The 23,084-nt window shown below is 47.1% G+C and overlaps 1 protein-coding gene across 6 annotated transcripts in view; it reads right to left on the reverse strand.

Moving 5' to 3' along the window:
- The window catches only part of ELAVL3 (ELAV like RNA binding protein 3), an 81,728-nt gene that overhangs the window by 16,182 nt on the left and 42,462 nt on the right, over positions 1–23,084 (reverse strand). For all 6 annotated transcript variants that reach the window (XM_083420450.1, XM_083420447.1, XM_083420448.1 and 3 more), the window contains exons 3-5: positions 6,900–7,003; positions 4,932–5,085; positions 1,012–1,237 (exon numbers count right to left, since the gene is read on the reverse strand). In XM_083420450.1, coding sequence (XP_083276576.1) covers positions 1,012–1,237; positions 4,932–5,085; positions 6,900–7,003 — 484 coding nt within the window. The remainder of the gene's footprint in view (positions 1–1,011; positions 1,238–4,931; positions 5,086–6,899; positions 7,004–23,084) is intronic.

Consider the following 23,084-nt stretch of genomic DNA (forward strand, 5'->3'; position numbering starts at 1 on the left):
TGCTGCTAAAACTATTAGGGGAAAACACAGCTAGGCACAAAGAGGCCCACTCACAGTGGAAGTGCCTGGCCTCACCACCACCAATCCTAGCAGTTTTCAGGTGAGCATCACTGGAGCTCACAGACCACTTCTAACCATCTGGTAGACCAGATGCCCTGTAATCTTTTCCAATTCAGCATAGCAACAATCTGAAAGAGACTTGGTCATAACATGGTCCCTTCCTGCCTTGAAGAACTCAGCATGAGGTAGCCACTGAATGGTACTGTTCCTGTCTGCCTCGTTATTAAGACCCAAATGTAAGGCATGGGCTCAAGAGAAGGAGGGAGTCCAGGAGGAAATCCAGGAGCCCCCCAAGGTGCACTGATCCACAGTATATTAAGGAAGTGCACAGAGCCAGTGGCGTAGCGTGGGGGGTGCAGGGGGGGCCGGGCGCAACATCTGGGGGGGGCGCGCTCGCACTCGCAGCTCTCTGCCCCTACCTGGCTCACTCACTCTCTCTCACTGCAGTGCTGGCTGTGCGAATCCGATCCGAGCCGCCGGGTCGCCACCCACTGTGGAGGGGAGGGTGCCAGGCGTGCGGTGCGGTGCGGAGAGAGAGCGAGGGACTATCTGGGGGAGGGACAGTGCAGCGGGGGGGGGGGGGCAAATTACTTGCCTTGCCCCGGGTGCTGACAACCCACGCTACGCCACTGCACAGAGCAGTACCAGAACAAGGTCCAAGCCCAACGGGTCAGCTTTACAGAAGGCAATCCCTTAAGGAACAGCCAGTGGGATTGTGCTAAATCTCTGGAAGGTGGCAGAGGATTCAACCGCACATCTTCGCCTTGTGTTTACTTAGAGACTAGCCACACCTGTGGACACTCAGCTCTAACATACAGGCAAATGATGAGGCTGGGTATCTGAGTCCTAGGTTTCCCCCAAGCATAGGGCGGCAGCTGCCAGGGACCGGGTGAGGAGAAGAACAACCTGAACTGTCAGCCCTCCAGCAGAGGAGAGGGGAAGGTGTCTCACCTGAATCGCTGAGTCTGGTGGTGCAAAGGTCCCGTGTACCGCCGAGCTGTGGTCTGGTACAGATGCGTGAGCAAAGCTTGTCCTGTCTTCTGGCTGGGGTTGTTGGCAAACTTGACTGTGATGGGTTCGCTGGCGCCCAGGGGCTTCTGCCCGTTCAGCCCCTTGATGGCCTCCTCAGCTTCTATCCTCTTGTCGAAGCGGATGAAACCGACTCCTCTAGAGACACCTGGAAGAGTAGGAGTCAGAATGGCATGGGTGTCATATGAATGCTGGTGAGGGCACCTGCTTTGTTGATAATGCGGGGCTACAATATGGTACAGTCAACCCTCGGTTGTCAAATGTAATCCATTCCGGAAGCCCGTTTGGCTTCCAAAATGTTCGACAACCAAGCCATGGCTTCCAATTGGTTGCAAGAGCTTCCTGCACTCAACCGGAAGCCGCGACGGACATTCAGCTTCCAAAAAACGTTTGAAAACCGGAGCATTTCGTTCTAGGTTTTTGGCGTTCGGGAGCCGAAACGTTCCAAAACGGAGCTGTTTGGGAACTGAGGTTTGACAGTATCTCTCATCTGAAGACAGACACTTCTTACATTTTTTCCCCCTAGCACCTTGCATTCTTTGTAATATCTGTTTAATTTTCCTTTTTAGTTCCCCTGAATGTTTGAAATACATACAATATATAAAAGACTGGATAGCCACCATTTAATAAATCAGACAACTTAAGTTAAGCTTTAAATATCTTGTCTAAGTACCCCAAAATAATCTTGGTAGTTTCGGAAGTATCATCCCTCAACAAATATTGGATTACAGACTCCTTGCAAATCAATATTTTGAGCTGTGTGGGAGTCACTAGGAGATCTCTGCGAAGGGTGTCAAGAAAAGGGCAGTCCAAAATTATGTGGTGTATTGTATCGGGTGTTTTCTTATTACAGGAACAGAATCTGTTCTGGAAAGGGATTTTTTGAAACCTTCCAAACAATTGAGAATTCAAGAACTTCTAAGAAGTGATGGGGAGCCTGGCACCCACACAGTCTCAGCTTGAAGTCCTTCCCATAAGTAGTATGGATCGGTGTAGCTACTCAGTGGAGCAGGAGCACCTGACATATGTAGAAAGCCGTGATTTCTGACTTATTGCTTGACATGTTCTAGGGTTGAGCTCTGCACTCCCAGACACACAGCAGCGTCATGGAAGAGACGGGACAAAGAGATGGAGAAATAATCCCTACTAGGATGGAGAGTTTACCAGAAATGTGGCACAGTTTGAGCTTGCAAAGTTAGAAAGGTGTTGATTCTGGGGACGAAGCAAGGGTGCCCTAAGTGCTTTAGAAATGGGGGAAAAGCAGATGGAATTCTTACAGAATTGCGCATTATTTGTACCTCCACATACTTGGGGTGACAGGAGAGTCCCTCCTCCCCATTTCCCTTCCCTAGTTACATAGCAATCACACTCTGATTTTCCTCTTGGCGAGCTCCCCACTATGGATGATCCTCTGGGTCCAGGTCTACTAGGAATGTCTCCTATCGCATCTCCAAAGAAGTGGTTGGAGCCGGGAGAAAAGGAAAACCCGGTATGAGTGGCAGAATGGAGCAGGAAGAGGATCAAGAAGCAAACAAAGGAAAAAAATGCCTTCCAGTATGGCATTCCCTCCTCTTCTCTTTTGCCGTGCCTAGAGCAGTCGCCAAAAACATCCTACCACAAGAGGTGGAACTGGGGATAAAGGGGTTGTCCCTGCCCCAGGTATATTCTCCAAATAAAAGGTTACTTCCTGCCGGTGGTGAGATGGGCTGGGACAACCCACACAGAATCACATTTCTCCCCTACAGGAGAATGGACAATATTTCTATTTTTAAAAAAATGTATGCATGCCATAATCACTCCAAAAGACAGTCTGTGCAGCCTATGCCTGTACTTACTTCAAAGGAGGATCCCAATAGGTGTCCTCTTTTTTTAAAACCTGCTCCATCTGTGTATGGCTGCTTCGTAAGAACTTGCAAGGACTCTGCTGGTGAAGCAGATCTATCTAGCCCAGTATCCTGCTTCCAAACTTAGCCACCAAGTGCTTCCAGGAAGTACACAAAGAAGGCTTGAAGGCAACAGCTCTCTACTGTTGTCTCCACTACAGCAACTTGTATTAGAGTCACAACTAACAGTTTCTGGTAGACTTTTTCCAATCCCCCTTTTAAAGCCATCTAAAAGCTAGTGGTCCTTCTGGCGACAGAAGGCAGCCCTGTTTAGGGAAGTTTTTAATGTTTAATGCTGTATTGTGTTTTTAATATTCGGTTGGGAGCCGCTCAGAGTAGCTGGGGAAGCCCACAGATGGACGGGGTATAAATAATTATTATTATTACTGTATTTTTGGCTCCATAAGACGCACCTAGTTTTTAGAGGGGGAATGCAAGAAAAAAAAAATTCTTTAAAGGGAGCACTGAGCAGAGCCTGTATGCATCCCAGGCTCTGCTCAGCGCTCCCTTTCACGAGCCACGTGGAGCGTGTTTGCAGCTCTTGGGGGCTTTTCCCCAAGAAGAGCTAGGCGCGGCTCTTTAAAGAGCATGTGGTTCCTGCTGGCTTTTGCGGGAGGTGGGGAAAGGGACAGAGGACAGCTCCTCTGTCTCTTCCCCCACCTCACGGAAAAGTCAGCAAGAGCCGTGCTTCCTTTAAAGAGCACGCGGAGCCTGTGTGCAGCTCTTGGAGGCTTTTCCTGCCTGCCTCCCGCCTACCTTCACTCCATAACATGCACACACATTTCCCCTTTTTAGGAATGAAAAAGTGCATCTTATGGAGCGAAAAATATGTTGTTTTTGTTGTTAGCACATGTCTTTGGGTTTGCATCTGTGCTTGGAAGGCCAATTCCATGTACACCCCCCGCCCTCCCACCTTGCTATAATGGAGACAAATTCTATGAAGGGGTAATAGTGTACTCTTTTCTCATTTTAAGTCTGGCACATATTGATTTTTTGAGAGGAACACGCAACTGTGGAGTTTAACTGGACAGCCATGTGTCCCATTCCACACATTGCAAAATAAGGACACCTAGATTTGTTGCTGTGCATACACTCAACGAGAAACTGCAGCCAATTTTGGCTCTCCGCTGAGCGCATCTGTATAACACGTGAGCTTTTAATCCCTCCCTTTTTTCCATGATTGCACTCACACTTTCCATTTTTTAGTGTTACGTGCAAAAATGTCATGCACAAAACCCTTCAGTACAAGCCATTCTTGCTACCTGTGACATTATCACAGAATTCGAGGCACCAAGCAATAAGGAAAATGAGTGTCCAGGCTCAATAAAGGCCCCAGATTACAATTAATCTAGCCCTGGGAAGTGCAAAGTGGTAATACAATGGAACCTTGGTTCTTGAACAGCTTAGTTGATGAACAAATCGGCTCCCAAATGCTGAAAACCCAGAAGTAAGTGTTCCGGTTTTCGGAAGACGAACGTCTGACGCGGCTTCTGCTTGAGTGCAGGAAGCTCCTGCAGCCAATCAGAAGCCATACCTTGGTTTTTGAATGGTTTTGGGAGTCAAACGGACTCCTGGAACAGATTAAGTTCAAGAACCAAGGTTCCACTGTATAGGCAAGAGTGTTTCCGGGTATTTGCAGAATGCATATGGAATCCGGGTGAAACTCCACTGTTCCTCAACATGAGAATCAACCTTTGCCTGTGTGGACAAGGCCTGAGCCCAAGTACCAAGTGTGATAGAAAGGATATGCAAATCAGAGCGTAAGCCCATGCAAAGGCACGTGATGTCCTACACTGATAGCATTATAGGCACATGTCCAATTAAGCACAACCCTTCCTGCTCCGATTGAAGGACCCCCAAGGACTATGATAAATCCTCTCCTCGCTCTGCTCAAGTCCCTTTGGCAATCTTTTTCCACCAGCGGCACTGGTGGCAGGGTACCTATGCGCTTCTTAATACCTGTGACCTGATCGACAAGGATGCGGGAGGTGATGATGCGCCCATACTGCGAGAACAGCTGCTCCATCTCTTTCTGGCTCATCGTCTTGGGTAGGCCACTCACGTAGAGATTGGCATCACGGATGGAGGCTGAGCTAGGCCGGGCGTAGGACACCTGGTGGCAGAGATGGCAGAATTACAAACACTCTCAAGAAAGAGCTTTCTGTTTCCACCTCCCACTTCAACCCCAGCAGCTCCCACTTTCTTCCAGGGGAGCCAAGGATTCCTCCTTTATTCCTCCCCTGCCTACCTTTGCATCCATCTTCCATCCACTTCCTCTGTAAGCAACCTGAGACAGGAACCTCTCTTTTCACAGTGCTATGCATATTAATTGTGTGGTAACAATAATAATGAGGGGGGATGCGGGTGGCACTGTGGTCTAAACCACAGAGCCTAGGGCTTGCCGATCAGAAGGTCGGCGGTTCGAATCCCCGCGATGGGGTGAGCTCCTGTTGTTTGGTCCCAGCTCCTGCCCACCTAGCAGTTCGAATGCACATCAAAGTGCAAGTAGATAAATAGGTACCACTCCAGTGGGAAGGTAAACAGCGTTTCCGTGCGTTGCTCTGGTTCGCCAGAAGCGGCTTAGTCATGCTGACCACATGACCCAGAAGCTGTACGCCGGCTCCCTTGGCCAATAAAGCGAGATGAGTACCACAACCCCAGATTCGTCCGCTACTGGACCTAACAGTCAGGGGTACCTTTACCTTTAACAATAATAATTAACAATACTAACAATAGTGCCACCCAGACTCTGCCTTTACACCCCTTCATAGGCTCTGGCCTCCTTCCATCATTTGCACGGATTTGTTGAGATCAGGGTTTCCCCAAACTTGGGTCTCCAGTTGTTTTCGAACTACAGTTCCCATCATCCCTGACCACGGGTCCTGTTAGCTAGGGATAATGGGAGTTATAGTCCAAAAACAGCTGGAGACTCAAGTATGGGAAACCCTGATTAGATGTATAGCTTAGGGCTCATCCAGACATCCTTTCATGCCACTTTTCTAGGCACAGGTCCCGGTTTTAAAGCTCTGTGTCCGAGCAGTTTGTTTGTCCCAGCGCTTTCCCTGGGAACACCAATGTCTTATTGCAAATGTCAATCTGCAAAAAAACCACCTGTTTGCCCTGATTCAGTGGTAAAATGTGAGTTCTCCCGGGGAAAGTGCCTGGAACAACAACAAAAAGGGTGTCTGGATGACCCCTTGTTCTATGCTGAAGGCCCTAAGTGGGTGAATGTCAGGCTTCAGGGCATTGGCTTCATCCCCCCCCCCCCCATCAGTAGATAAACAGAACAAAGTGAAAGGAGTCTCTTACCAGTTAGAATTTTTAATGATCATAGCGCAAGAACAAAGAATCCATTCCTCGGAATGAAAGTGCTCCCAATTAAGGGTTCCACCCACTTCCTCCCTAGTCACTTCTGCTCCTTGCAACCTGATCCCACAACCACTGTACTTTCTGAGCAGCCACCTTATCTGCTCTCCTTAACCTTGGACTGAGCAGATGGATGCTTTCCAGCGAAACAAAGTCTGTTAACTCTCTCTCTCTCCCTCCCAGTTCTTCTTCTCGTAGCTCAGCAGTTCTCAACCTGTGGGTCCCCAGATGATGTTGGACTACAACTCCCATCATCCCTGAGCTCTGGCCTTGCTAGCCAGGGGTGATGGGAGTTGTAGTTCAACAACATCTGGGGACCCACAGGTTGAGAAAGGCTGTCCTAGCTGTTCATCACCCAGTTCTTCCCAACTTCTGCCTTCTGAACTATGCCCCTCTGCAAACCACTATTCCAAATCTATACTGTCCCATGGCTGCTGGGAAGATTCAGGACCCTGTGCATGAAAGGAAAGAGGGTCTGTGCCCCTTCAGATATGCATTCCAGCCTTCCTTTCATGAAGGCACCTTGAGGGCAGCTTGCCCACCCACCCCAACCCTCCTCACCTTGATTGTTTTTGTCTGTAGTTTGAGCCCATTCAACGTGTTGATTGCTTTATCAGCATCGTTGGAGTCAACATAATTGACAAAGCCGTAGCCTAAGCTCTGCCCTGGTGGGGAAGAAGGGAAAGAGGTTACAGTGGAGGAGCTGCCAAGGAAGGAAGGAAGAGACGCAGAAATGGAGAAGGGAGGTTTCTTTCAAACCAAAGGGGGAGAGAATAATTAATGTGAAGGCAGCATTTTCAAAAGAGCTAAAACAAAAGCTTAAAGCTCTTTAAGTCTGATGCAATTTTAACATCTGAATATAAAGGTTAAAATTGGAATATAAGGGTTGTTTCAGTGGGTTCAGAACTATCCTGTGAATGCTGCAGTACAGTGGTGCCTCGCAAGACGAAATTAATTCGTTCTGCGAGTTTTTTCGTCTTGTGAATTTTTCGTCTTGCGAAGCACGGTTTCCCATAGGAATGCATTGACGGTTTTAAGAAAAAGGTGCAAGATGTTTTCGTCTTGCAAAGCAAGCCCATAGGGAAATTCGTCTTGCGAAGCAACTCAAAAAACAAAAAACTCTTTCGTCTTGCGAGGCATTCGTCTTGCGAGGTACCACTGTATATCATTTTGTGCCCCTCACTCCTTCCGCTCCTGCCTGCATTGCTCAGAATACAAAGTGTGGCCTATCGAGTTATTTTGGGGGCCACAAAAGACATGATGCAGGAGAGCTGTGGACCATCTCCAGATGGTTTGGGGTTTTTTGGTTCCTTATTGAAAAGCAGATTTGGGGGTGGCAAATTTGACCACAGCAGAGATAGGGGAAAGTCGTGCCTAACCCTTTCCCCTCCCCAAACTGACCCTCACACACTTGTGTTTTTCTCAAGCAGGGGAGAAGATACAGGGATCCGAAATCTATATCCTGCAGGTGAGGAAGCATCTTGGTGGGAGCAAATTTTGATCAGAAAAATGGTCCACAAGTTAAACACTTATCTCCCCCACTCATGGTTTCTTTACTGTATTTACATATTTATTAATCTTACACCCTGTCCTTCCTCGCAAAGGAGCTTAGGGCGACAAACACACAAGGGATCAAACAATTAAAGCATCTTAAGAACTATTCCAGTACAGAAACTGGATAGGATCTGCACTTTAAAAGGCTCGTTGGAAGAGGAGAGTCTTCAAGCAGGCCACCGAAAATACAACAGATATGGTGCCTGTCTATTATATAATGTTGTCCAATCAAATTCACACAAGTACCATGTGCATGAATGGGAAAGGCCTACAGCACCATGGTACAGCACCTCATTTGCAGTTTCAGTCTCTGACACCTCTGTATAGGGCTGGGAGACCTCTGCCTAAAAGCTTGGAAAGCTGCTGTCGATCAGTGCTGACACTACTGAATAGCTGGACCAGTTGTCTGGGGGCTCATTTAGACTTCCTTTTGCCCCAAGCTTTCTAGGCAAAGGTTCAAGCACTTTGTCCCACCCCCCCATACTTTCCCCACGAAAACTCGCTCTTTACTGCTGAATCAGAACAAATGGCATTCCATGGAAAACCTGAATCGCTGTTTGCTCTGATTCAGCAGTAAAGAGCAGGTATTTGCAAAGAAAGCCTCTAGAAATTGCGGGGCAAAAGGTTAAGTGTGGATAAGCCCTGACTTGGTAGAAGACAGCTTCTACCAAGCATTTTAGCTAAACCAAAAATATTTGGAGATTGGCTCTCCCACACCCTGTCTGTAGTTTGGTCTTGGGGCAGCATGCAATTTTTTCATGGGTTCTTTTCATCCACTTTAGTCGGATGTGGAAGCTAATGGTCTAGAGCAGAGCTTCCCAAACTTGGGTCTCTCTCCAGCTGCTTTTGGGCTACAACTCCATTCATCCCTAGCTAGCAGGACCAGTGGTCAGGGATGATAACTGCTGGAGATGCAAGTTTGGGAAGCCCCTGGTCTAAGGGAACTGCACCCTATAGACGAATTCAGGAGGGCACTGCAACACACCTTATGTTTCAGCCAATGACACAACCATCCTCCACAACCTAAGAATACCTACAAACTCAGGTCCCAGAGCCCTAGTAGGAGGGCCTCACATCATTATGTAACTGGGTGTCAGAAACATGACCATGCTCAGCATTTGCTAATAAACTCTCAAAGGAGTACCGTATTTTTCGCACCATAGGACGCACCAGACAATAGGACGCACCTTGTTTTAGAGGGGGGAGAACAAGAAAAAAACATTATCCCCCTCTCTGCCCAGCGCCCCTTCAGTGAAGCGGCAGGAGGCGCTGCACAGAAAGGGGGAGAATTTCCCCCCTGTTTTCCCGCTCTAAAACAAGGCGCCGTTTAAGGTGCGTTCAGGCAGCTACCTTGGAAGCCAGGCTTCAGGTTCCTTTCGACCTGCTCTTTGGGGCTGGTGGGCGGAAGCCCACCACCAGCCCTAAAGAGCAGGTCAGGGAGCAGCGGAAAGGCACAGCGGAGAGGCTGCTGCCATAGTTGCGCGTCACCTCTCCAACCGGGAGAGGGTCGCGGGGGGCTTCTTTTGCCCCTCGCGCGCTCTCCCGGCTGGAGAGGTGACGCGCGGCTGTAGAGGCTCCTGCCATAGCCACGTGTCACCGCTCCAGCCGGGAGAGGGTCGCGGGGCTATGGCGTCTTCGCTCCATAGGACGCACACACATTTCCCCTTCATTTTTGAAGGGGGAAAAGTGCGTCATATAGAGCGAAAAATATGGTATTTTTAAACAAACTGGTTTCAGCTCTAGCCTATGCCAAAGTAGCAACCCTTCCATCGGCTATTAGAATGAGAGTGATCTGGAAACTAGTCCCAGAATCCTGTTTTGGGCTAACAGGAGCACTAGACAACAAATGAACATTAAACAAAAGCACTACTAAAAATCAAGCTACTGATCGGAGGGGGCCTCATTTAATTTCAGCAGGCACAGACTCTTATTAATAGAAGCAGCAGTTCTTGATTAACAGTCCCTAGTCCAGAAGGCCCTAATAGAGAAACAAACGGGGACTCAAAGAAAATGTGTTGGGTCTCTGGGCTGCTGCTGTTTAGACCTCCCACCTGTTCAGAGATTATGCAGGGGTTCCGGGTGTGTGTGAGGAGCGGCTCATTATTTCCTTGGTCACTTAAATGGCCTCGTCCCAGTATACCTGAAGGAGTGCCCCCACCGCCATCGTTCAGTCCGGACTGTGAGGTCCTCTTCTGAGGGCCTTCTGCTGGTTCCCTCGCTGCGAGAAGTGAAGTTACAGGGAACCAGGCAGAGGGCCTTCTCGGTAGTGGCGCCCGCCCTGTGGAACACCCTCCCATCCGATGTCAAGGAGATAAAGTATTACACAACTTTTAGAAAACATCTGAAGGCAGCCCTGTATCGGGATGTTTTTAATGCTTGATGTTTTTATTATGTTTTTAATATAATAAAAAGCCACCCAGAGTGTCTGGGGAAACCCAGCAAGATGGGCAGGGCATAATAATAATAATAATAATAATAATAATAATAATTTATTTTTTTCCTCCCCTCCCCAGCCAAAGCCAAAAATAATTATTAAGGGAATCTTGCTTGTTTTTTTTTAAACCTCACTGCATGCATGCCCTGACTTTAATCTCCACTTCCAGGTTGCTATAAACCATCAGGGCAGATATAGTGAACCCACAAGCCAGATCAAGCTGTGCAGCCCTTTGAAGTGGCTCACCAGCCCCCCCCCCACACTTGAAACACCCCCCCCCCATCACAACACTGAGCTAGGATGAGAGGTTTAACCCACTCCACCCAGCCCAAAGTTGCAACGGGCAATGTCCACACTGCAGCAGTGAGCTTGGGAGGTTATCTGCGTGTAAAATGGGGAGGGTGATCTGTGTTTCTGTATGTATGCGTGAGAGCATATGTGTTGTATGCAGGGCCAGATTTAGGTTTGATGAGGCTCTCAGCTACTGAAGGTAATGGGCCCTTTATATATCCAGCTGTCCTTTGCCAACAACAAATTGCTGCTGTTTTTTGTGTTGAATACATGCCATATGGTAATTTATGGACCTAATAGGTATCTAAAGCCATTTGCACATGTTGCCATGCAACCCGTCCATGCAGAATGCAGGCACCCTATATATAGAAATGAACAAACCAGTGATTATTTTAGGGAGCAGGCTAGCAGGTGGGGCCCAATACAGTGGTACCTCGGGTTACGAACGTAACTATTCTTAACCTGAGGTGCGCTTTCGCTAATGGGGCCTCCTGCTGCCCGCCGTGCCACTGCCGCACGATTTCTGTTCTCGTCCTGGGGCAAAGTTCTCAACCAGAGGTACTACTTCTGGGTGAGCGGAGTTTGTAACCTGAAGCGTCTGTAACCCAAGGTGTCTGTAAACTGAGGTACCACTGTACTTACATCATAGGAGCCTACACAACACAAAACGCTGTTGCTGTATGTAGGTTTTATTTTGTTTTTTTATCTTATATTTTGGAAATGTACATCCAGTTTTTCCCCCCTTAAAATTTTTTGGGGACCCCAAGAGAGTGGGACCCTAAGCTAGAGCTTGTTTAGATTATATGTAAATCCGGCACTGAGCTTGTGTGTGCTGAACCATAAGGTTGGTGTGTGGTTGTTAACCACATTGGAAATGACCCTCATCTGCGCCTGCTGCCATGCAGTCCTTGGAGGGCCCCAAAAAAAGGTTAGCCATGCGGGTGGCGCTGTGGGTTAAACCACAGAACCTAGGACTTGCCGATCAGAAGATTGGCGGTTCGAATCCCCGCAATAGGGTGAGCTCCCGTTGCTCGGTCCCTGCTCCTGCCAATCTAGCAATTCGAAAGCACGTCAAAGTGCAAGTAGATAAATAGGTACCGCTCTGGCGGGAAGGTAAACAGCGTTTCTGGGTGCTTCGCCAGAAGTGGCTTAGTCCTGCTGGCCACATGACCCGGAAGTTGTACGCTGGCTCCCTCGGCCTATAGAGCGAAATGAGCGCCGCAACCTCAGAGTCATCCATGACTGGACCTAACGGTCAGGGGTCCCTTTACCTTTACCTCTGGGTTAGGGCCTCAACTGCTTCTCCACACCTTTTCATTTCCCCAGCTGACACCCTCAGCATTGATGGAGGCTACTACGCAAGCTCAGTCCTCCTTGAGCTGCTACCTGGGGAGTCTATTGCGGAAGCAGGCAGAAACTATTCTGTCTGTAGGTGGCCCTGTTCCACTGCCAAACTGACAGATACAGGACCACCCAGTTCAGCATTTGATTATGCTGATGACAATGACTAGCTGGGGGAATTCTCTGCAATGTTCCTCACATGCTGAAAAGGAAACCTACTCATCTGCTTAAATTCTGAAATTTAAACTGAGAGGTGGTTTGCATTTTTAAAAAAAGTGCTGCAGACTCCTCAGCAGAAACTTCCAAGTAATACTACATGCACATCGCCACAGCCCCCCTCCTCGCAGCTTTGCTTGTGTCATGTAATAAAAATTTAAAGTCTTATATATATAATAAAAGGGACGCGGGTGGTGCTGTGGGTTAAAGCCTCAGCACCTAGGACTTGCCGATCGAAAGGTCGGCAGTTCGAATCCCCGTGGCGGGGTGCGCTCCCGTTGTTCAGTCCCAGCGCCTGCCAACCTAGCAGTTCGAAAGCACTCCCGGGTGCAAGTAGATAAATAGGGACCGCTTAATAGCGGGAAGGTAAACGGTGTTTCCGTGTGTGGCTCTGGCTCGCCAGAGCAGCGATGTCACGCTGGCCACGTGACCCGGAAGTGTCTTCGGACAGCGCTGGCCCTTGGCCTCTTTGAGTGAGATGGGCACACAACCCTAGAGTCTGTCAAGACTGGCCCGTACGGGCAGGGGTACCCTTACCTTTACCTTTATATATAATAAATGTTCATAAATGTACCAACCAAGCACGTACATAGATATGGGGACCACATGTCTGGAGCAGAACAGGAAGACCGCCCTGAAACCATTTTGACTCCCAAACTGACCAAATGTGTTCTCTGCAAGGAGGGAGGGGGTGAGGGAACCTTCCCATTGTCTCAGGAATTGGGTAATCACCATCTCAAAAGAATGGCCAGACTATCAGGAAAGACAATCAGATAAGACATTATCAGATAACCTGGCAGACAGGGAAAAACAGCATTCAAATTTCTGTTGTAGACCGCCTTTTCTGTGGTATGATGTTTGTAGGGGGTGGTCTTCGGTTACACCCCTGCTGTGATGTATGTATGATGTATGGAGGGCTGGTCTTGAGCTCCAAGGCAATTTAAAATGTCTATATAAGGGCAGGCACACCTTTGTTCTGGGTCCTCTTCCTTTCCTGCGTGTGAGGGGAGCACCCTGTTGCAACAGCTTTAATAAAGATCAGGCTTACTAGCTGCTTTGCTTCTCAATATTCTCTGGTTGGCCTCTGTTATTTTCTCCTACCGATAGGGAACCCACTTAAGGACTCTGTACGGGCTCTTGGATACCCCATAAGGGAAGTAGGGCAGATTTTGTTTACAACAGTCACAACCAGGGCAATAGTTGAGTTTCAATCTGGGAGCCTCTCACAGATGGGACCACAGCTCACATCATCTTTGCCTGACAGTTTTGCAGGCTGGAGCAGAGAGGAGCTGAGAACCCAACCCCACCTCTATTCTACACAGTGGCTTTAAGGTAAGAAAATGCGTGGGCTTGCAGCAAGCAGGCAAACCAGTATAAGGGTTTTAGTAGAAAAATGTGTAAGATCCGCTGATGTATAACAGAAAATGCAAATTGTAGCGTGACACTTTTTAATTCTCTAACAAGATTTTGCCAATTTTCTTTTTTGATTCGTTAATATTAAAATCAACAGCGCCATGAGCTTTGTGCTGCTGACTTCACAAAAGTTAAGACATCATAGCAAAAGTTGCACCTTCAGACACAGACCAAAGACGCCTTCAAACGGCATAATCACCAAAATGTTACACTTGCAGGGGACAATCTCAAGAGTTATAGATTTTTATATATGAGATCAGACAAAATATGCCTCTGTGCTATAAATAATTCAGATTTCATTTGACGTTTTGTACAGCACAAAAAACAATTAAAATAACATATCCAATTTGATAAATGTTATTAATAGAAACTCCAAGGTTTATCACTTTAACGCATGATACAGCAGCTTTAAGATACCCAGATTTCAGTGTCTGAATTAATGTTAACTGTAATTGTAGAAACTACATTTTGCCCTGTTTGCCTAAGGGCAAAACGAGATAGAGCTTGCATTTCCCAGCATTTTTTGATTGCCCAGGCTGAGAGCAGCTGCAGGGGCGATTAGGATTGTGGCAAACACAGGGAGGGAGGGTTTTTAATCCCTTCTCATGTCAATTCTCCTGATGCTAATTTCCCCCTCCCACCTGGAACCATCATTAGTTGTAGAAGAAAAATTATTATTATTATTATTATTATTATTATTATTATTATTATTATTATTATTATTTATATCCCGCCCTCCCCAGCCAGGGCCAGGCTCAGGGCGGCTAAAACCAAATATAAATTACAATAAAACGTAATAGGGGAAAAACGGTTAATTAAAACACAGCTTAAAATACAGTTTAAAATGCAGCCTCATTTTAGTAGTAGCCCATAGATCAAGACCATAAAAGGAGGAAACATCAGATATTCACCCGAGCCAGCTATCCATGCTGGTCCTACATTGGCCAGCAAAAAAGTCAAGTGAAGATTTATACACCAAATCCTATATAAGGGGTCAGTGATTCTAAGCCGAAGGCTAGCAGAACAGCTCCATCTTGCAGGCCCTGCGGAAAGATGTCAAATCCCGCAGGGCCCTAGTCTCTTGTGACAGAGCATTCCACCAAGTTGGGACCAGTGTTGAAAAGGCCCTGGCTCTAGTTGAGACCAATCTAACCTCCTTGAGGCTTGGGACCTCCAAAGTGTTGTTAGCATGTGTCTCCAGCGCTGTGGGCTAAACCACAGAGCCTAGGACTTGCCGATCAGAAGCTGTAGGCCGGCTCTCTCGGCCAATAAAACGAGATGAGCACCGTAACCCCAGAGTCAGCCACAACTGGACCTAATGGTCAGGGGTCCCTTTACCTTACAGCAGTATGGGGTGGGTGTCAACAGGCAGTGAGTTCCAAAGTATTGGTGATGCCACACCAAAATATCAACTCCTCATGAATTTGAAACAACCATCTGGGCCCTTGGAAAAGTGCAAGTTCTGCAGATCAAAATGGTTAAGAAGGCACATATGGTCTATAGTCCATGCCGTGGACTATGCCGAGATGGCAAAACTGACTGGAAAACTCAGAAACCAAGAGGATAAAAGCTTTATAAAAGAATGGGGAAAAAGTTATTTAGGAGACCACTGTAAGCAGATGGAAACATTAGCAGGATTTTGATTTCACTTGTGGTTTAACAATTACCATGGACAATATGGTTTGATATATAAATTGGAGTATGGAAGAATATGAGGTATTAAATGTTTATAACGGGACCTCATGGAGGGGACGGGAGGAATTTCTGAGATTCAAAGGAATGTATTTATATGGCTATACTTTTTGATTCTCTGTTTATAACTTTGTATTTGTAAAACTAATAAAAATGATTTTATATATATATATATATATATATATATATATATATATATATATATGGGACGCGGGTGGCGCTGTGGGTAAAACCTCAGCGCCTAGGGCTTGCCGATCGCATGGTCAGCGGTTCGAATCCCCGTGGCGGGGTGCGCTCCCGTCGTTTGGTCCCAGCGCCTGCCAATCTAGCAGTTCGAAAGCACCCCCGGGTGCAAATAGATAAATAGGGACCGCTTACCAGCGGGAAGGTTAACGGCATTCCGTGTGCTGCGCTGGCTCGCCAGATGCAGCTTGTCATGCTGGCCACGTGACCCGGAAGTGTCTGCGGACAGCGCTGGCTCCCGGCCTATAGAGTGAGATGAGCGCACAACCCTAGAGTCTGTCAAGACTGGCCCGAACTTGGCCCAGTAACAAATCAGTAGGCAGTGCAGATCTTTGAGCAGAAGTATAATTTTCTGGTTGGATCTCACCCCTGCCAGCAACCATGCTGCAGCATTCTGAACTAGTCCAACCTTGAAATTACCAACACCTGGACTCCTGTGCCCAAATTATGGTTGTAGCAGTCGTGTTCAGCTGAAGCTGGTAAAAGATGCTCCTAGCCATTGAGGCCACCTGTGTCTCCAGTGGCAAAGGTGGATTCAGGAGCACAGCCAGGCTGCATACCTGCCCCTTCAGAAGGAATGCAACCCTGTCCAGATCAGGCAAAGTTCACAAACATGGCAGCCGCTCACCCACAGAGCTCTGTCTTGCCCGGAGTCAGACTTTGTTTATTTCTCCTCATCCAGTGCACCACTGCAACCGGGCACTGAGCCAGGGTCTGCACAGCCTATTCTGAGTCAGATGTGATGGGGAAACAGAGCTGAGTGTCCTCAGCACAGTGATGGCACCTTGCCCTAAATCTGCTAATGACCACTCTCCCAAGTGCTTCATTTAGATATTAAATAGCATTGGAAACAAAACAGTGTGGCTTTCAGGATGCCTTCTAAATCCGGCCCGCGGACAGTCCGGGAATCAGCGTGTTTTTACATGAGTAGAATGTGTCCTTTTATTTAAAATGCATCTCTGGGTTATTTGTGGGGCATAGGAATTCGTTCATTATTATTTTCCCCCCAAAATATAGTCCAGCCCCCCACAAGATGTGAGAGACAATAGACTGGCCCCCTGCTGAAAAAAATTGCTGACCCTTGTCTATTGTTACTCTCTAAAATGAACACTCAGAGGCAGGGAGCAGGACCACTGTAACACAATGCCCACAATATAAACCAACAGAGCCAGTCCAGGAGGATACCATGTTCACAATGGTATCAAAAAGCCACAGAGAAATTGAGAAAGAGAGAGAGAGCAAGGTCACACTCCCCTTGTCCCAGTGTCAATAAAGGTCATCCATCAGGGCGATCAATTTGTTCCCATGGCTAAGTCTGAATCCTGATTTGAATGTGTCTGTACAGTCGTACCTTGGAAGTTGAACGGAATCCGTTTCGGAAGTCTGTTCGACTTCCAAAATGTTCAGAAACCAAAGCGCAGCTTCTGATTGGCTGTAGGAAGCCCCTGCAGCCAATTGGAAGCCGCAGAAACCCCATCAGACGTTTGGCTCCCAGAAATAGTTCGCAAACCGTAACAGTCACTTCCAGTTTACGCCGTTTGGGAGCTAAAACATTCAAGAACTAAGCTGTTCGAAAACCAAGGTAAGACTGTATTATCCATGAATGCCTGAACTTGTTCCACCATAACCATCTACCAACTTCCCTAATTAAGGGGGGTTTGTGGCTAGTTGGTAGCTAGTTTGTCCAAACCAATGGGTCCAGTACTAGTTTATTTAGAACTGGCTGGACCACCACCTTCTCCAAAGTGACAGGGACCATCCCAACATGCAGCAAAGCATTAACCACACCCTGGACCCAACCAGTCATAGCTCCACTGCTAGAGTTAGTAAGCTAAGAGAAACAGGGATCAAGGGGGCAACATGGCTGCGCAGAGAGCTGAAAGCACCTGTAAGTGGAAGGTGATCCCACCACACATCGAGGCTTGGCCATCGAAACCTGCCACAAATGCAGAGTTAAAGCAACTTTATCATCAAAATGTGCAGCCAGTTGGTCTCAAGCAGGTTCTTGAGGGGCTCCAGTGCGAGTCAGCAGTTCCAAACTGCACGGAAGAGCTCCAGTTGTGAGCTGCTTGAGGCACAAAATGCATCTTCTTCAATGCCTTGTAGGCAAAATGATGCACAATAAGTGTTTGGTTGACCCTTCAAGGGAACTTCTGAACTGCTTGAGCTCTAGACTTTGTCCAGCCTGTTTCATAGCCCGCAGCTTCTCCAAATACCAGGGAGCATACTGGGTTCTACCAGACTGAAGAGGACACTCAGGAGTGACTGTGTCTCATCTCACCGTTCCACAATAGGAACCAAGGTTTGGACAAGATCATCGGGCTTCTCTGCTGCCAAGTTCCCCAGAACATTCAGAAATCCATCAGTTTCCATCAGACTTCAGGGCAGACCCTCCGAATGGGCCCATCCCAGTTGCAGGGGGGAACTGCCATCACCAGTCCAAACTTTACCAGATGGTGGTCTGATCATGACAATTATTTGCCCTGTACACACCCCAACTTCAGGCCACGCATTGCATCACTCTGGGTAAAGTCTGTAAATTAAGGGCAGTAAGTTGGACCGAAGGCCATTTGAGACAGCCCCATGGTGGTTGTGGAGGCCATGAAGTTCTGAGTTAGATCTATAGCAGCCTCTGTGTGGATATTAAAGTCATCTAGGGCTTCCAACACCATGCTAGAGATCACTTTGGCCAACTCAGTCTGGGAGGCTGCTGGGCAGAAGAAAAGTGGTTGGTACACCCCCAGTATGCTCCCCTGGCCCAATACTAGGTACATGGTCCTCTAAGCCCACCTGAAGATCAATAAGTTTTTTTGGTAAAGGGGATGGAAGTCCTATGGACGATGGTGACACACAGACCCAGATTCTCTGGTTTGGCTTAGTACTGCACTATGTCCCAAGGTAGCAGAGCTGAGTTGGTCAGACCCACCCAGCTCGCCCACCCAGGTCTCAATATGCACACCAAGTCACCCCCTACAACCTCAATCAAATGGTGGTTAAGTATGGTCTTTTTATGGAATTAAGTAGTAGCAATGCCAGGCCAGAGAATTCAGCCCATAAGCGACCAGGTACTTCTGGAAGCAGAGCAGCTGAGAAGCGAAGCATCTAGACCTCTGCCTCAGATGGTAGCCAACCCCTCTTTCCAAATAAACAGCTCCGCTTACCCACAATGACCAAAAATAAAACAGCACACAAATAATGTTGGGAAATGCTTCCAGGCATCTTCCATGCCAAGTTTCGTTTTGCCTCTAGAGCAACAGACAGCCATATTCTGACACTCAGTGGGCAAGAAGAAGGCCTGCCCCCATTGAAGAAGGTTGGTTTCTACTGAATGACGATGGTGTCTTCCTGCCATTGCGTAAGTTGCCCCTCAATGTCTTTATCACCGCCATGTGATAAAGGGTACATCCAAGTTCACAATCGAAACATTCCAACTAATTGGCACTAAACACACATTTCCCTGCTAACTTGTTTGTGACAAAGCTTGTACTTCGAGAATTTAAATCTGGAATCTACATTACAGTCCCCGAGGGGGGAAATGACTGGCATTCAATATAAAATATGCCACCCAGTCCCTCTTTCTAGTTTTTGAGTTTTTTAAAAAAATAATTGAGAAAGTATCTTACTAAGTTTCTGGACTGCCCCTTTCACCTTGCTGCTGTTTCCAGCGAGACCACATTCATTCTGCATCCATGAAACGACTACAGGTCAGGAACAGACAATTTGCAGGCAGGGTATTTTGGGCTTGGGCAGAACAATCCAATGGGGCAAGGCAGGGATGAATTTGTGGTGCAAGAGCCACTAAATTCAGAACTCTCTGGGCTCATGCCAGAAGGTGGGGGGGCCCAGAGTTTTCTCCTGCCATCCTGCACTGCTCCACCCGTTTTTCCTCCCAGCGGTATCAATCTGAAGGCAAACTGGGGCATATCTACCGCTGGAAAACTGGTGCTTGCAGAAGAGCAATGCCACTACAGAGAGGCACCTCCCTCTCCAGCTGCAGAGAGCTCCACTATATGTTAGGATATTTCCGTTCCACCTTAAAAAGGGAGCAGGCTGTTGTGTGTCACAAGCCTGCGTACTTCCTGCTCACAGGAAGTTTCTGTTTTGTATATAGCTTTCGTTTTCTGTCTGTTGCCTCAACACGAAGGCAGGCAGTCATGTTTTCTTTTGTTCTGACCAACGTGGAATAAATCTGTAAAATATGCTCTCCTGGGTGAATGTTCCGTTGTGGAAACTCTGCGAAAAGGGAGTGCACAAGTCCTGGAATGTGGACAGCTATTTCTGAGGCTCGTGTCGCTAATTGACTGATACTATTCCATGGGAGACCGGGAGACGACGTGGAGGCATGATGGCCTTTATTTCCCTGGCAGTATCCCTACTGTTCCTGGAACACCCTCCCAGGGAACTTAGTTTTGCACCCTAAAAAGACAACCTCTTGCAATTCCCATGTACTTTCCATGCCATGCCGACCCTGTTGTATCTCAGCAATGCCTATCCATCTGTCAGTGTGCATGTGCTTCCTTCCTTTAATGCTACAAATTCTCTGTCGATATTTCAGTTTTCTTTTATTAAACTTGATAATTTACTTAAGAGTTAGATTTTGCCTGGATTTCTAAGTATATACTAGATCTTCTGAGTTATGTGGCCGGTCACACACTGCCAAGGTGTTGCACAGAAGCTCAGTGCACCTGGGTGAATTTTGGACTAATACTACCAAAGAACAGAACTTGACTTCGAGCCAAATAAATTGCAAACTGTGCTTAGCTTGGGCTTCCTTCTTGCTTTTATAGAATGTCGGTGGTGACACAACAGGGGACAGATTACATACTAAAACCACCTAGAAACAGTAAATAGAAGTTATCGCATCTGGATCTGAAAGGAGGAGAGAAAGAAAACCCTGGATGTCAGCAGCCCAGAGGTGTGACAATCGCCCTCCTGGATTTGGCAATTAGATTAAACAGCGGTCTTTGGAGCAAGCATAGAGAACTGGATCAGGTCAGTGGGCTGGAACCAGATCTTCTGCAAACCCCATGAGCCATTTTGACAGGAGAATGAAGCTGCCCACCTGACAGTCACCTGATTCCACCATTATTTCCGGTGAAGCATTCCTGTTTGCTGAGACTCTGCCTGCTGCACAGTTTGATTTCAAACTGTGTGGGCAGTTTGCTAGGCACAGGCAATTAGCTGACCTTGGAAAGCCTGCAAACTTTGCTTTCGGCAAAGATCTTTATCTTTGCCTTCCCCGCACCTGATATCTTGTATGATGTCAGGTGGGGGACAGGTGGCCATGGCCTGGGGATAACAGCCTTGCAGGCTAAATTAGGATCCCCATCAGGCCTAACTAGAGTACAGGGTGTGCAAAGTTTAAGCTCAAATTTCTGCTTAATTTGAAATTCACTGAGTGGCCTTTGATAATCCACATGGCATATTTTCCTGCACAAAGGAGGCCACTGGGAGAAAGGTGTGCTACAAAAGTCCTGCTGGCTTCATTTGTTCCTTAACATCTGCAAAAGTAGAAGGCTTCCTCTCTGGAAATACAGTCAAACCTCGGTTGTCGAACATAATCCATTCCGAAATGTTCAAAAACTGAGGTGCAGCTTCCGATTGGTTGCAAGAGTTTCCTGCACTCAAGCAGAAGCCGCATCGGACATTCAGCTTCCGAAAAACGTTCGAAAACCAGTGCATTTACTTCCGGGTTTTCGGCGTTCGGGAGCCAAAACGTTCCAAAACGGAGGCGTTTGGGATCCGAGGTTCGACTGTATTTCACATGAAAGGGTAGCATGCAAATTAAATGGAAGTAAATAATAACAATAAAATCAAGTAGCTAGTTCTGAGAACCGGACGGCCTGAAACCAGACTATTTCTTTATTCAGTTGTGTACTTGAACCTCAACACAATGCCCCCCCAATCCAAACTCCAAGTCACAAACTGCCATCTTCAAAGCCAAAAATCAAAGCTAGTATTTTTTTCCCCCCAAAGGGGGCTGTCAAATTTACTTGCTGCACACATGTGCTGGGAATTCAGACACAGCTTTGCCATTTGTAAATATCAGGTGCTCAAATCTGACCTTCCCTTTGAATAAACACCAGCAACAAGCCAATGCAACAGGTAATCTGAACCGGTACCTCAAGGCCTGGTTTCAGTAGCAGCCTGTGGAGCTGCCCTCCCAACCTTGGCATCAGTACAGCTTACCCAAGGTTGAGACAGGGAGTGGGAAAACAGCTGTGGCATCAGGGCCGCATGCGCACATCATCACGAGGTGCCGAGGTGCCCAGGCAGTCACAATCTCACTGCCACCCTGTGATGCCCTGGCCCTTGGTAAACTGAAGCTTTAATACCGGTGTCAGAAGAAAAGTTCCATGCCACCTCATGGTCTGCTATAGTCTCTTTTCATCATATTCCATCCACAGCTAGCTTGTCATTATCATAAAAAAGGTGTATCGCGATAGTAAATGACGATATAGCAAATCCTGAGAGAAGCACAAATGCACTACAGTGGTACCTCGGGTTACATACGCTTCAGGTTACATACGCTTCAGGTTACAGACACTGCTAACCCAGAAATATTACCTCAGGTTAAGAACTTTGCTTCAGGTTGAGAACAGAAATTGTGCTCCGGCAGTGCAGTGGCAGCAAGAGGCCCCATTAGCTAAAGTGGTGCTTCAGGTTAAGAACAGTTTCAGGTTAAGAACGGAGCTCCGGAACAAATTAAGTACTTAACCCGAGGTACCACTGTACAGTTCCAGGCCTGCGATCCATTCACCATCTATCAAAAGCTCCTTAAGGCCTCCACAGCCAGTGCCAGATTTATGTATAAGCTAAACAAGCTATAGCTTAGGGCCCCACACTCTTGGGGGCCCCCCAAAAAATGAAAGGGGAAAAACCCTGGATGTACATTTCCAAAATATAAGATATAAAACAAATAAAATAAAACCTACAAACAGCAATAGTGTTTTGTGTTGCGTAGGCTCCTATGATGTAAGTAATGGGCCCTGCCTGCTAGCCTGCTCCCTAAAATATCACTGGTTTGCTCATTTCTATATATAGGGTACCTCCATTCTGCATGGACTGGTTGCATGGCAACATGTGCAAATGGCTTTAGATACCTATTAGGTCCATAAATTACCATATAGCATATATTCAACACAAAAAACAGAGGCAATTTGTTTTTGACAAAGGACAGCTGGACATATAAAGGGCCCCATTACCTTCAGTAGCTATGGTGCTCATCAAACCTAAATTTGGCCCAGTCCACAACAAACAGAGAAGTGTACCACAACAAGCTATAAATGAAATCCCACCATCCTAAGTATAATAACTGGCCTGCTGGATCAGACCAAAGGTCCTTTTAGCCCAGCATCCTACTGATTGTAATTTTAATCAATTTGTTTTTATTATTGGTTGTTAGCCACCCTGAGCTCGGTCTTATTATTATTATTATTAAATTATTATTATTACCCCACCCATCTGGTTGGGTTTCCCGAGTCACTCTGTGCGGTTCCCAACACAATATTAAAAACACGATAAACCATCAAACATTAAAAACTTCCCTGAACAGGGCTGGC

Source organism: Podarcis tiliguerta (assembly GCF_965153285.1).
Source record: "Podarcis tiliguerta genome assembly, chromosome: 17".
NCBI lineage: Eukaryota > Metazoa > Chordata > Lepidosauria > Squamata > Lacertidae > Podarcis > Podarcis tiliguerta.